The sequence below is a fragment of the Pseudorasbora parva genome, chromosome 17 (genome assembly GCF_024679245.1).
Source record: "Pseudorasbora parva isolate DD20220531a chromosome 17, ASM2467924v1, whole genome shotgun sequence".
Taxonomy (NCBI): Eukaryota; Metazoa; Chordata; class Actinopteri; order Cypriniformes; family Gobionidae; genus Pseudorasbora; species Pseudorasbora parva.
The window spans coordinates 37,573,137-37,588,945 of NC_090188.1; the positions used below are offsets into that span (position 1 = coordinate 37,573,137).

Sequence of the window (15,809 nt, forward strand, 5' to 3'; positions counted from 1 at the left end):
ATTTTTACTAACCACGCGCATGCGCGAACTCACAACGCGCAGACTTCCTCTTCCGGTGTGCCTAAAGTCCGCCCTCTGTGAAATGGGTTTGCTGGTGGACTGTTGATTATGTTGACTCACACGTGTTAGGGGCTTTTCTATGTTTTAAAAGAGACTCAAATCGAATCAACATTTATCCCCCTTCGTGTTTAATGTGAGTTCCGTCAGTTTTGGACAGACTTATCTGGACTCTTCGTTGATCTGTGATTGCTCATTTAGAAACTCCAGCAGCATCACCAGTGTTAGCAGCCCGTCAGCTAACAGCAGTAGCAGAGTAACACACCGGGTTACTCGCTCATAACGGTCGCTGCACACTGAAATGTGACAAGTACCTAGTTTGCTCAGACGTATTACATTATTTGGAGCCAGCAAACCGGAATTTCTTTTATATCCCGAGCTTTTCTTTCTCTACGTTATACCTCATTACAAACATAATGGGGGCTTACTTGTCTCAACCAAACACGGAGAAGAGCATAGGCAACGGCGGGAATAAGAGCATGACCTACGGGTATGCGGCCATGCAGGGCTGGCGAGTGTCTATGGAGGTAAAACACACTTTTCACCGTTTCTTTCACTTTGCTGCTGCTATGTGGATTGCTAATGATCTCTGAAATGAGACATAAGAGAATGGCCCGTACCGGGTGCAACTGGATGTTTGCGCTTTAAATGATCGCTGTTGTGTGGTGTGTGTTTTGTTATCTGTCGAGAGACGTGCTCGGATTTTGGCGCCAGTAAGATCAGGTTGACTCCCGCCTTCAGCGCCTTTCTAATGGCTTGTTTTGTTTCCTAGGACGCGCACAACTGCATCCCAGAGTTGGATGATGAAACCGCTATGTTTGCGGTCTATGATGGTCATGGAGGTAAGCTAGTAACGTGCATAACTTGTGGAAGGGATTTTAAAGAGTGAGTTTACTCAAAATATACAATTACTAGCCATCATAGTCGTTCCAGTCTCTTGTATTGTTCCATATGCCATATTCATAGTAGTAATGTCCTTTAAGCTCTAAAAAGCACCTTACAAATAGTCTATATATGACCACTTTGTGCAAGAAGACTTAAAGGGATGGGCTGCATCTGAAGTCACATGCTTTCCTGCTATACAGTGGCTGAAAAACAGTATGACGCACAAGTTCTCATAAGAGTACGCAAAAAGTACCCATCTGAACTAATACTTCTGGTGAGATTCTGAAGTGTGCATAGGATGGAAACTTTACTATCCCATGAGGCCACGGGAGAGGATTTGTGAATAGTCACCCGTTTTGCATTTCTTTTTCACACCCTTTCAGTTGGGTGAACTTCTATAGTCGTAAATGAGACTGCGTTAAAAGATTAGTTTACTTTAAGATGAAAATAACCCCTGATTTACTCACCTTTAAGCCATTCTAGGTGTACATGACTTTCTTCTTTCTGATGATCACAATCAGAGTTATATTAAGAAATATCCCGATGTTTCCAAGCTTTATAAACCGAGTTCCCATTCATCCTGGAAAATTGATGAAAAAGTTTATCATTGGCCCAAAACAATTGGCGTTGTTTGCAGAAAGTGCGGTGTTCAGGAACCATTTCAGGAGTTCTGAGAGTAGTTGATATTCCTTTGATTTTGACACTGATAAACAGAAAAATTTGTCATAATGTATGATATTAAGAGCTCATTAAAAACCTTGTATAGTTTTCATGACAATAAACTATGGAAGCTGTTACTGCCACTGAATAAAAAATGGTAATTGCTTCTCACAATTCTGAATTTTTTCAAAGCTGTGCTATAAAGTCAAAATTGTGAATTCTGCCTTTTTTTCCGCCTTTGTGAGTTTATACATCGCAATTCTTACTACTTTTCTTAGAATTGCGAGAAACTTAGAATTGCGAGATATAAAGTCCAGTTCTGAGGGGAAAAGGCTGACTTTGTTTATCTCACAATTCTGACTTTATAACTCGGTCAGAATAGCAAGAGAAAGTTGCACTTACTTTTATTTTTTTATTCTGTGGCCTAAAAAAACTTTCATAAGTCACAATGTATGATTAAGAGCTCATCAAACTCATTTTATAGTCAAGTCAAACTGTATGTAAACTGTATGCCTTTTAAAGATTTAGAGAGCAATATATTACTTTAGAGATCCTTTGCTTTTATTCTCACTTTAATACAATTGAAATTCTTCTGGAAAATGATCGCTGGAAAATAGTGGGAACACTGATAATAATGGCAGTAAACGGGACATATACATTTTAGGCTCAAAAAAGTACATTTATCCATCATAGATGTACTTCACACTAGAGGCTGACATTTTTCCGGGAATCCCACGGGTCACGGGATTCCTGTGGGATTCCTGCAGGATGGGAGTCATCTTTGCTATTAATCACGGGATTTGGACGGTACAGGATAAATGGTTAACGGGAGTAGACGGGAGCGGGAATCAACCAATAGCAAAGACGAAAAACTAGGGCTGTCATTTTTGGAAAAAAAAACTAATTTGAACGGATATCAAATATCAAGCAATGTATTCGAATATAAAGCTTTCAGTTTGTCTACTGCATCAGATGTCGACGCGGTCCTCTCCAGCAGCTGGAATGTGTTTACAGATGCCATAGCAACTCTCAACGGCCACCAGGACTTATCTTACTGTCTATGGGACTTATACGGTTTTATAAAATATATTTATTTGTTGTAAAGTGTAATCATCTCAGAAAAAAATTAATTCTAATGTCAGGCGCAGTTGAAGGTAGGTTTAGGACAGTGTCATTATGCCAACATTATCTTCATAACTTCTTACGAAATAAAAAGTTTATCCTTCAGAAAAATGTATTTTCCTCTCTTGTCAACATTATAGCTTGGTGCATGTGAGCGCTGTTTTCTACGGTTCCACCGTAGAAAGTCATGCAGGTTTGCAATGACATTAGGCTGAGGAAGTGACAGTTTTGGGTGAACAATTCCTTTAAAATTAAAGTGTGACTGTAATGTTATTTTAACGTTTCCTACAACGGGTTAACATGCATCAAGAAAAAGTTGAATTTTTCTCATATACATTGCACATCACCACTTTGTTCAGTGATTCTCAAACGACTCAATGGATGAATCGGTCTCTCTGAATCCCTCCTTTCCGTGAGCTGCTCTGATTGGTCAGATGGCCCAGTCTGTTGTGATTGGTCCACCACTTACAGCGCGTTTCAGAAGCTAAACGCTCCTCACCATAAGCTCCGTCCGTAGGCTTCCTACAGCTCTGGGATTGTGCACACTTTAAAGACCGTAATGATAGCATCGATTGTTTTTTTTTTTTTACCATGTCAATCCCAGCGTCCGTTTATGAAACATTGGATCTTGAGCACGACGCTTCTTAGTGATGTGCTAACTCATTTTGAGGTAAATTATGGGATGCTGCAACTATTGATATTCACTATCAGCATTAACAAGAGTATGTGCATCAGGAAACCTGTGTGTAGATTTCTAATATATGGCTGTGCACATATGGGAACTGTATCAATAAAGGCACAAATGTTAGCTGAGCACTAACTTGTATAACTGATGTAACATTAAAGTGTGCCACTGCCAAATAAATCTTTCTCCATCCTTTATCTTTACTGATAGTAAGAACGACAATCTGACAGTGACGATCTGCATGAAAAGACAGTGTTAGGGAATAGCGGCCCACAGATGATGAGCAGAAGTGTTTCAGTAAGACCGTTATAACATTAGCCGGAGACTTGCACAGTCTCAGGCGGGCATTATGCAAATGACTCGTTTCGACGGTTCAGAGTTGATTCTTTCTTTTGGGAGACAATGCGTTTATTTATCATGTACTTTTGACTTTGAACAATGTTTACATTCACAGACAGCTATATTACACACTGCATGAAAGGGTGAAATGTGAAAGAGCTGCATAAAGTTTTTTTTTTTGTGAACTCTTCCTGAAAGAGGCAAACATTTTAAATGATATTCTTGGATGAAATATCCATTTGATAATATTGATCAATGAGAATCTATTACTGTTTCTCCAGGGGAAGAGGTTGCTTTGTATTGCTCCAAGTACTTACCTGACATTATTAAAGAGCAGAAGACATACAAGGATGGCAAGCTGCAAAAGGTAACGCTTCTCTTTTACAGTTGTTTATCAGTTTGCATCTGGTGTGATCCTTTAACTTGCATATGCCCACAACTTTGTGGTTGCTAATAAAATATTTTTTTATGCAGAGTTCAGATGTTCCAGGCCAGTAAATGTGAAGGCTTGTTAAATGGCTTCATTCTGTTGCCATTATAGTCTCTCAATATGACTTTCCTGCTCTAATTATCTGGTGTGAAAATGGGTGTTATCACTGACCTCATCATTATGTTTGTCTTGGTTGCCTTTGTATTCGCAGGCTCTGGAAGATGCGTTCCTGGCTATCGATGGCCAAATCACCACAGAGGAAGTCATCAAGGAACTTGTTAAGATAGCTGGACGTCCTCAGGAAGAAACAGAAAAAGTAGCCGATGAAGATGACGGTTAGTGTTGGGTTGTATGTATCGCATATTTGCCCCGTTTACACCTTGATGATACGTTTTAGATCTAAAGTTTTGAGCTTGTCCACTTTCACCCACTTCCAAAGGCCGTCAGAAACGCATTTGACAGGATTGCTTTTGCAGTGTAAACGCTCATGTGGTTGAAGTGAGTTTGCCTTGTGTTCGCTATACAACAGTTGGTGATGGTCACGAAGACAACTCGGCGGATTTGAAGTGTTTCCCCTTTTGCTGCGACTTTATTTTTTCATGTTCTGCAGAAGTGGTGACTACCCTCGATTTTAAGTTTCCTTCAGGTTTGGTCCTTTTGGTAGGCTGAAAAATCTCCCAACTCCAGTCACTGCCTTTTGCCATTTCTTCTCATTGAAAAGAACAACACTGGGCCTGCGCCAGACGAATGCTAGCTGGACAGGACTAACTGCAAGTTTCTTAAATCGTGTCTGTCAAACTGTTTTAATAATTACATTTTAAATGATAATACTAACTGTCGGTTTATTTTATTGTGAAAGCGGTAATCATCCCATCCCTAGGTCAAACAGCTGCAAAAGTCTGTCTACTCTCTGGCAACTCTCCGCCTACTGGCCAAATGTGTTAACATTATGGGAAGCGCATTAGCAAGACGGGATTTAAACTTTGTCGTATGAAGACCCAAGTTTGTTTCAAAGACCATTCCTGATTTCTAACACACACTCACAACGTTCGGTTGGTCTTGTGGCTCTACCGAAACTAAAGCTGCTGCTGTTTTTCCATCGACTCTGGTCTTGCACATAAGTAAATTGCCTGACCTTATTTTGTTCATTAGATCGAAAAATCTACAAAAAAAACTAAACATTCACCTGCCTATAGAGCCTCCCCTCAAAGAAATCAGAAAACTGATTGTAAACGGGAATCTGTCTCCCTCATCTACTTGTGATCCAGACTAAAACACTTCTGAACACAAGGTTTAAATGTGCCTGTCATGTCTTTTTTGGTCTCTCTTTTTTTTCAGTCTGTCTTTTAGAAGTATTTTGGTTTCCTGTTTATGGAATGACTCTGTAGGTCATATGAATGAAAGACTTTTTCTTTGAAGTATAGCATCTTATTGTTTTTATTTATTATTAATGTTAATGTTGTTTTTGAATGAAGCATCTCATAATGATGCTTTGCAAAGTTTAATGGTGCTTTCAGACTAGCACTTTTGCAAATTAAAATGGTTAATTTGATGTTAGAATTTGGATTGCTTTGACATGAACGCAGATTTCCGAATTTAGTTGCACATCTGTAAACCACACCCGATTCCACTTTTAAAATGGTAGCAGAGTTATTCTCACTTTGGCTCTCCTTTTGCAGAAATGGACACTTGTTGTCTTTAGAATATTTGCAAAACATTTTTATTGATGCTTTGGGGGAAAAAACACGAGTTAAAAAAAAATCAAAGTATAGAAGTGAGATGAGAAACACATTTTCTTCCCTTCTCCTGTGTCGTCATTACTGTAAAAGCACCACTTACTACCATTTACTAAACAAACACAAAAGAAACATTTAAGGGATAGTTCACCCAAAGATGAAAATGTGATATTTATCTGCTTACCCCCAGGGCATCCTATATGTAGGTGTGTTTGCTTCCTCAGTAGAACACAAATGAAGATTTTTACCTCCAACCGTTGCTCGTATAATGCATGTCAATGGGGTCTATTTCGAATTCATTTAAAGACATTTCAAGCTATGCCTGTCTTTAAGTATGGTTTACCGGTGTTAATTCAGCGAGCGCAGCTCAAACAGCAGTTCATGACTATGATTGGGACTGTCATATTACATAACGAGAACACTTGTTAAGGGTTGCTTCAGTGATTTAGCATATGGCTTTGTATCAGTAGAAAATCGGGAGTGTATTCGAATGATCGTGCCTCTGAGTTGTAAAATCCATGCACAGTTCAACTACAAGTTAACAAAATAAACTGATATCCATGCTCCTCTTTCTTGTCAGTTGATAATGAAGAAGCAGCTCTGCTGCATGAAGAGGCCACCATGACAATCGAGGAGCTGCTTAGCCGCTTCGGACAGAACCAAAACAAAAATGCCAAAAAGCCGTGTCCAGATGCCTCTAAAGAGTCTGGGGATGGAGAAAAGTCTCATGCTGAGAAGGCAATCAACGGTGAGACAGAATGTGGGGCTTCTGCGGCCGACAGCAATGGGAAGGAGAAGGCGTCTGCTGCTGGAGATGCTGCTGAAGGCTCTAAGATTAGGGCTTGCAGAAGAGCAGCGGCTTCCAGTGGCTCTGCTTCGGCTGGACCCGCTGAGAAATCTGGGGATGCTGGTCCTTCCTGCTCCTCCTCTGCTGCTCCTGCTCCTGGAAGTGCCAAGTCCAAGTTTTTCGAGGACAGTGAAGAGTCAGAGGAGGGAGAAGAGGAAGGGAGCGAGGAGGAGGTGAGTGGACACATTTAGCAGGACTAGCACATTTTGCTAATATACACTGCAGGTTCAATCACAGTACAATGACCTGTTACCAAAAGTGGAAGGTTTTGTTTGGAATGGTCAAGTTAATCTCTTTAGCGCTTTTCATAATACACATTGTTTTAAACTTTACAGAAAACCAATGGAATTTGTAGTTGTACATTTTGGAATTGACAAAAGTTGTCCTTTATCCGTTGTGATCAACAGGACTGCAGTGAGGAGGATGGTGAGAACAGCAGTGAGAACGATGAAGAGGATGACACCGAAGAGGGGGAGGAAGAGGATACAGATGAAGAGGAGGAAATGTGCTTGCCAGGCATGGATGGAAAAGAGGAGGTTAGCATGTCACATGACCTCTGGGATGTGGGAATTGTAGTGTTTTGTTGATGATTAAGCATTTATCTGAATTAAAAAAAATAATATATATATATTTTTAACCTGAATGGGTCAAATAATGCATCTATGTAATTTGTTTTCCTCTGAAACTTTTTTGTGGAAACTGAATTTTTATATTTTAGTGAAATTCGAGGTCGGATCACCATCAGCTGTATCAATCTTTATTGTTTTTCTAAAAATTATAGAATTAAAACAAGCATTATTTATTCAAGTAATTGTTTCTCATGTGAATGCTTTGAAAACTTAAAGCTGTGTAAGGAGTGGATCACATGAGCTCATGACGTATGCTTATGTGCATAGTTTATTAAATAGTTTTCTCCCGTTCTGCAGCCAGGTTCAGACAGTGGCACCACGGCTGTAGTAGCTCTCATTCGTGGGAAGCAGCTCATTGTGGCCAACGCTGGAGACTCCAGGTGTGTGGTGTCTGAAAAGGGAAAGGCGGTGGACATGTCCTATGACCACAAACCAGAGGACGAGCTCGAGCTGACCAGAATAAAGAATGCTGGCGGGAAGGTGACGATGGACGGCCGTGTCAACGGAGGCCTGAACCTCTCCAGAGCTATCGGTACCTACTGGCTTTAAAGGACAACTCCGGTGAAAAATCAACCGAGTCGAGCCACGAACGCTGTGCTAAGTGATGAACTGTGACTTGGAATCTCTTGTAGTTCTTCCCTTGTAGTTAGTCAATCACATATTTTAATAAACAGATATAGTTTATGCATTTCCATGTAATTAGATCATTCCACAAACTTAATTGCAGTGTTCGTGGCTTGACTCGTCGAGACTGCTGTCTGTAAACGTGTAACGTACTGTCTTTATAAAGTATCTTCTTATTAAACTGTTTGTACTCTTACAAAGTTCTCAATGCTTCGGTTTGCATGTAGGGACTCTCATTATGCTGCCGTGTTAGTGTGAATTTAATTTGACTTTTTATATGCCCCATACACTTGCGTTATAAGCTAATCTGTTTTTAGAGATAAAATTTGTTACATCGGATTTTCATGAAAACGCATCCCAGAGAACGATCTACTTGGTAACCATCTGTTAATTACCTCTAGGTTCATTTTTCACCAGAGTTGTCCTTTAATGTTTTTGTTTTTTTTTTGGAAATGTTTTTGGCGCATTTCCTTTGTTTGAGAACTGTTGTTTTCTGCATCGCTCTAAATGGTTGTGTTTTCTTGCAGGTGATCACTTTTATAAAAGGAACAAGGCTCTTCCCCCAGAGGAACAGATGATCTCTGCTCTGCCTGATGTCAAAGTGCTGACGCTCAATGAAGACCATGATTTTATGGTTATTGCCTGTGATGGCATCTGGTAAGAAAAATACCAAAAAATAACATGATTTTTATTTTAGGGCTTGGTGATTTAAAAAAAAAAAAAAAAAAAAAAAATTGTTGATTTAGTTTTAACCACATGCTTTTATTTCTTCGATCAATCCTTTCATGTAATCGGCTATAGTAGCGGATTTGGTTGAAATAACTTAATTACAAAAATATTATAATACAAAAAATATCACAGAAAAAGCTTGATTTCTAATGTTTATTCAGGTGCTCTGATACCATTGTGCATAACATCTAGGTTTAAAGTAGTGGTCTTATCTTAGTCACTTAATCTCATGGTAGTTCTATAACATCTCATTGCAACGCTTCCATGCGAAATGCTATAATGAATAGCCAATGACTGAATGAAAATTGACTGTATGAAATATTTGTGTTTTTGTGTTTAAAGGAATGTGATGAGCAGTCAGGAAGTGGTCGACTTTGTAAATGAGAGACTGAAAACTGACGCTGATAAAAAAAGACCCCTATCTGCTATTATTGAAGAGGTTAGTCCTTGGGAAAATGTGTGACTAGGGATGTGCCCATAGCTGAATTTTAGAAAGGAGATAACCGTGACCAAATGGTCGCATTTTGCATCCTTTTTTCTTTCCAGCGCGAATGCATTTTGTTAGAGGCCACCAAGTTGCTTAACTGATTAGAGCTGCCATTTCTGTTGAATATAAGAAACCTCAAATGGCAAACTAAACGAAAGTGAAACAAAACCATGCTGCTCTTTTGAGCTGTGCTTTATGGGCAGATTATCAGCTCGGACCCAGTGAGAAAGCATTCAATTTCAGCACACAATTCTGTTATAAATCATAGATATCAGATCAAACAGCATTGACATGGACACCAGGAGAAATGTACCAAACATTGAACAAATAAGTTATAGTCAGATTTTCAGTTCACAAATCAACAACATTCATCATAGACTTAATGTATTAATGCTAACTGTAACCATGGCATTTGGCAGAAATACCACGTTTTTACATTCATTTCAGGGTAAGCACAACCTTTTGAGTGAAATTCAAGCACATAAAGTGCTTAAAGGGATAGTTTACCCAAAAATTATAATTTTGTCCTTTACTCATCCTCATGTTGCTTCAAACCTGTAAGATGATTTCTCTAATACTTTTTGTTTATTTAAAAAATGTTTTACATATTGTTAAAGTTAATTTGATCTGCATCTTAACTCAAGCTTAGTGCTTTACTGTCAAATGTGCATTTCCAAGGAATAAACATTTAATATTATTAGTTACTGCACTTATTAAAGCAAAACCATTGTCATTTTGTGATTTTAAATGGGCTTTGATTAAAACAGCCTAGCGCTGCCAAATCAGGTACCAAATTGATGCAGGGGCGTCGATTTTGTAATTTGTCAACTCTCAGAAATATTAGTCTGGAGTATCGAGTAACCGATTACCACAGCAGGCCTAACCATGTCCCTGGCTCTGTGTGTTATTCATTTTCTCTGACTATCCAAATTAGGCTAAGGTTTTTTCTTCTTTCAGCATCATGGAGCCCTGTGCATAAAAAAACAAACAAAAACGGTGTATGTGTGTGTATGCATTCATTCCCTGCCATTGGAAATGTATGGCTTTGTGTTTTCACTGTTATACAGTAGGTGGAGCTATTACACATCTTCTGAAAGATTACAGAATCTCCTGATCAAAACACAGGTGAAGATGTAGAAACCATGACGTTTTTGTAAATGATCAAAAAGTGGTTGCCAACTTTATAACAAAAAAGGCAGGAAAAGGGTTAAGAATTCTTTCCTTAATTCTTTCATGGCCATGTTGAACTAATTTGTTCCATTGTTTCGATTTAACTACATAGATGCAGAGTCCACATTTCAGTGAGAAATCACCTTTTTGAGATCAGAGTAGGTCAACTACGAGATTCACATAAATCTGAGGTTTTCGTTTTATGAAGTCACGTTACATGGTAATACAAATTTTAAAAAGTATATTTACTATGTTGGCCCCCGGTTTCACAGTCAAGGCTTAAAAGGAAAGTTCACTTTGACATTAAATTTTGATATGTTTTAGCTTACCTCATGGGCATCCGAGATGTAGGAGTATTTGTTTCCCCAGTAGTTTCAATTTTGATCATTTTAGGTCAAACCGTTCTTGTCTGTGCCTCACATAATGCAGGTCTATGGTCACCACCTCAAAGAGCATACACCGAGAAGTCCAAATGAAACAATCCCCCATCGTAAGTACACACTGATGGCCTAAGACACGAAACGAGCGGTTTGTGTGAGAAAACCAACAGTATTTATATCATTTTTACCTCTTGTACACCACTTCGTCCGACTGATCCGAGGGCGCGCCTGCGTGTTTCCTGTTGTGACATTCGCGCGTTCTGGCTTTAGTCTGCGCAAGCGCGGAAAGCGCCGGAAGTGGATCTCTCACGCGTGTACGTCTCTCATTGTTTTCACGCACGAATGTCACAACAGGAAACACGCACGCACGCCCTCGGATCAGTACCAAATACAAATACAGGGAAACAAATTCTCCTACATCTCCGATGCCCATGAGGTAAGCTAAAACAACAGCTAAAATATAAAGAGCATATTGCAGGTTAGAGACTCCAGTGAGTCAGTGTAAAGAAAAATAATGTAGGACCTAGAATTTCTTTAAAATATACTTGTAAATACGCTAATAAGGCTTTTTGAGTCGTTTTTGTGAGAATTTTACTTCTACATCTAAAAATGCGCAAACCGGAAGTGACATAACGAGAGGGAGTGCGGTGACTTTCAACAATAGGAAAACAATGGATCGCAATGGCAGTTCGAACCCTGAGGAAATTATAAATGTTTATTAATACTCATATGGCAGACCACAGCCATGCGATTATGACACACAATAAGGGACAGGCCAGGATTAGACAGAACCAACGATCAGAAGAGAGGCTTTGAGTTGTTGTGTGAGGAGAAACAGTGGAAAACAGAGCAGGTGAGAGAGTTGGCTCATAACATTATACGCTAACACTGTGCTCAGATTACAATACTTTGCAGATAATTATGTAGCAGGCAATGGCAAAGCTGCTATTGGTCATCTAGGAGTATTGATACCAATAACAGAAACTAATAATAAGTTCAGACCATCTGGCTTAAGTCACCCTCGCCGTCCACATTAGACGTTAAAGTCGGGCGCGGGGCTTAACGTTACCCGGTGCTGTTTTTGCTGACATATGAGCTCGCAGACGATGTTTTTCCCTCGCGTGGACATTGTGGATGCTCGCAGCATGTGAGGAAAAACCAAGGGGGTAATCCAGCGCTCGGAAAGCGTTCCACCCCTAGGGGCGGCCATTGCTAACCAAGCCATCACCTGCTGTTAGCATCCCATTGACTCCCATTCATTTTTGAGTCACTTTGACAGTGAATAACTTTACATCTGAGCCGTTTAAAGACTCCATTTGTCCATTGTTTATTTCTAAAGAAACACGATAATGCATAAAAGGCTCCGTTACCTTGTATCTTACACTATCGCCCTGTAGAAGCTGTTTTTGTAAAAATAGGCTAACGATTGCGTCATAACCAACGCGACTCTGTCGCACAGTTGAGAAATTACCGTATAGACCTGAGGAGACGCTCGCAGGCAATCTTTTACTGTCTATAAGACAGTCGGGGGGACGTGGAGACATAAAGTCTGATAAAGTCAAGGGAGAAGAATGGGGAGAAGCCCATAGTGAGCCAAAAGCAACGGGAGAAAATATTTAAACAACGCGATTCACATTTCACTTTCCACAACTACTAGAAGACCTACAGCTGTCAGACAGGAGGCTCACGTCACATCTACGTCGTCAAGCTCAGTCTGAGCCTGCGCAGTTCGCTCAGCCATCAGGAAGGGAGTGCCCCTAGGTTGACTTTATTATTTCGCCGTAGACGTCAATGGGGTCGCTCTGTCCATTTCTTTTACTGTCTATGGGAAAAACATGACGTGAGCACGTTTCTCACACCTCCCTCTCACAATATTTTTTAAACATACAAAATCAAAAAAATCGGGAGTCAGCTTGATTTTCACCAGCATGGCTGTCCCCTATTGCCAAATCATGCACAACAATGTCACAGGCTAGATCTATGAGTATTATGTTTTCTATCTAAAGCTAACAGCAACACTGAGTCTCTGGTTTGAGTCTCCAGTCTCTGTTTAACGCGAACGCTCGTGTGTGTGTTCGCCTGGATCGCCTCAGTTACGGTGTTCAGTTCACGCGAGTTTCTCCGAGCTGATTGTCTGACGGATCCTCGACCGGCCGTCACACTCCGCTGCGGCCGAGCCACAGACAGTATAACGTGTTATTGTGATCCTTTATTCACTCATTCTGTGTTATGGGTTTATTTTGTGCCGATTCACCGTCTATAGTGTGAGGATGTATGACGTTTTGAGTATGTATTTGAGTGAACGATGTATATACGCTTGAATAAAATATACATTATCAGCACATAATTCCTGACTTGTGTTTATGTAGCCTACATACTTTGTATTAATCAATGTTGAAATTGATTAATGTAAAAACAATAGCCAAGAAGCATTGCGTGTGGGTATTTAATCATTTAATATCCTTTAACTACATGAGTATTGCAATGTTAAACTTCATCATATCGCTGATAATCCGCGGTGTAAAGTGAACACACACACACACACACCACCGTGTGTGTCAAAGCAGATGCAGAAGTGAAGTACCGTCTCTTCACCTGCACAAAACGCCACAATGCAGCTTTTCTAACTTTTTTTTTTAGGAAACCTGTGGACTCAATGTCTTGACAGGCTTGACACTATCATTTTCCATGACAATGATAAATTTAAATAGAAAAACTACCGAAAATACACTGATTACTACAGAATACCAACCTATTCTGCACTGGGCCAATGCAGAGCTTGGCAGACGACTCCCTGTCGTGACGTAATATGACGCGATGTTGAAAAAAACAGCGGTTTTACAAACAGCCAACGAAACGGCCACTTTATCTGCTAAATTTGTGCTCATGTCTTTTAAAAACATTTTAAATCCTGCATTACCTTTTCATATGGCATTTTCATGCAAGGTTATATGTTTATCTCAAAAAAATCTTAACCTGCTATATGCTCTTTAATGTCAAAGTGAACTATCCCTTTAAGCTTAGGCTAAGCCCTGTCTTTGAAGCCGGGCCTTAAAGCATGTTAAGCGACTTCATGTTTATCTTTGTAGACTGTTCCTATTATTTGCATTTCTACAACGACGCATGACATGTAGGGGCAAATAAAATCAGTTCTGCAAATTTATATTCTGATATATTTTCTTATTGTTAAATATTTCAGTGTTTTAATAGCAAGACAAAATCCTTGTGTTTTTTAAAGGGTTGTTTTGCCCTATATTAAACACAGACTTTTTACCTCTTTCCAGTTAGAATTAGTTTTCAGGCAGATGCAAAGATACTTCATAGCGACTAGAAATGAGCATAAAAAGTAAATATATTTATTTATTTAAAAAAAAAAAAATATATATATATATATATATATATATATATATATATATATATATATATTATATAAATAAATAAATAAATAAATAAATAAAATTGCCCGGCCCCAGAGAACGTTTTCTCTAATGTGCTGAGTTTTTCTACCTTTTACCTGTATGCGTCCCTGAACTAAAACAAGGGAGTAAATTATTACAACATGGCCATTTAGTGAAAAAGGGAACAAATTATGTTTTTTATACAATTGAATGGCTAATGTAATTGTTCTTGGCCTTTTTGTCTTGTAGTGATTTCTGGAACCATGTACTAAAAAGCGTCTTTTTTTTTGCCGTCTAGCTGCTCGACCACTGCTTAGCACCAGACACCTCAGGGGACGGCACAGGATGTGACAACATGACCTGTATAATCATCACCTTCTCCCCGCACCTCGGGAGCAACGTAGCTGAGAGCACCAAGAAGCGAAAGCCGGAGGAAACCACGGCAGAGGAAAATGGCAACGACAGCAAAAAATCCAAAACTGAATAGAAGAGCTGTCGTTGAATGTGCTGATTGCTTTGAGGACACCTTCCCCTTTTGAATTCAGACCACTTGGAAAAATTTTAAGAATAGCTCCCTGAGAAAGAGCGTTTAAGTTTTAAACTATTCAAAGACGCAAGCAACTAGAACTGTTAAGCCAGACCGTTTGTTCTTTTGTTGTTCTGTTTTATTTAACAGGCCCGTCTATAATTGCTAATGGAATGAAGAGCAGAATGAAGACACAAGTCTGTGCTCCTGATGTATTTCTCGTCCATCATAGCCTTGTTTATGTACATAGTGTTTTTCCAGTAACTTCAACTTGATTTTTTTGTTTTTTTTTAATAGTGGTTCATTGTGTCAGTAATTGTGACCTTTTCTCTGGACACCAGTAGGTTTATGTAATTGATCAAATACATTTTTTTAAAATAACTTGATAGATGCTGGTCTATTTTTTTTTCCTGATAAAGCCATCATCCAGATGAGGGATGAAATAATCCTGTAGAAATGATGATGATTGACATTCCTTTCTCCCTTGTTTCATGCTTGCGCAGAACATTGATCCGAATGTCTAATAAATGTGCTTCTTTCCTTTGAATCGTGCGGACTGAAGGCTGACATTGGGATCAATGTGAAAGAATTCAGCAAACTGCATTTAGAGTGGAAGTCCTCACCGCAAAGCTAGTTTTCTTTCTCATTCACAGGAAGCATCCATTTCATTCATTTAAGGTTTATATACAACGTATTTTGGAATATATATTTTGGTACTTTTTCAGAACATCTTTGTGGGTTGTACAGGGAAACGATAAGTCATTGCTCAGAACTACAGCCTTTTCTTTATCAATAAACAAGTGGAGACAAGTACTGCAATGCTGTTTTTCTTGTGGGGAATTGGGGCTTAAGCAGCGAGGACATTTTGTTTTTTGAATTGACCTATATCTGTACAGTTCTTTCTAATCTGGCCAGCAATAATAGATCCACATTTTCAGCCTTTTGAGGAGGATCTGCGCGTATGGGAGGTGTGCGGGGGGGAAATATCTGACCATTTTTATTCAAATCTAAAGGCTGCAGTCATAGGGTGTTAAGTGTTTGAGTGTGATTTATTCATCATCTTAGACCACTGTAAATAGTCTAGTACTGTATGAGTAAAGTTTGA

The 15,809-nt window shown here is 39.3% G+C and overlaps 1 protein-coding gene across 1 annotated transcript; it reads left to right on the forward strand.

The window, feature by feature from the left end:
- The first annotated feature begins 54 nt into the window (after nt 1-54).
- ppm1g (protein phosphatase, Mg2+/Mn2+ dependent, 1G) lies at nt 55-15,517 on the forward strand. The gene is made up of 10 exons (XM_067422610.1): nt 55-584; nt 830-899; nt 4,030-4,115; nt 4,390-4,513; nt 6,495-6,934; nt 7,169-7,297; nt 7,688-7,922; nt 8,542-8,671; nt 9,086-9,182; nt 14,477-15,517. The coding sequence occupies exons 1-10, from the start codon at nt 474-476 to the stop codon at nt 14,663-14,665; spliced, it is 1,611 nt and encodes a 536-aa protein (XP_067278711.1). The 5' UTR covers nt 55-473; the 3' UTR covers nt 14,666-15,517.
- The last annotated feature ends 292 nt before the right edge of the window (nt 15,518-15,809 follow it).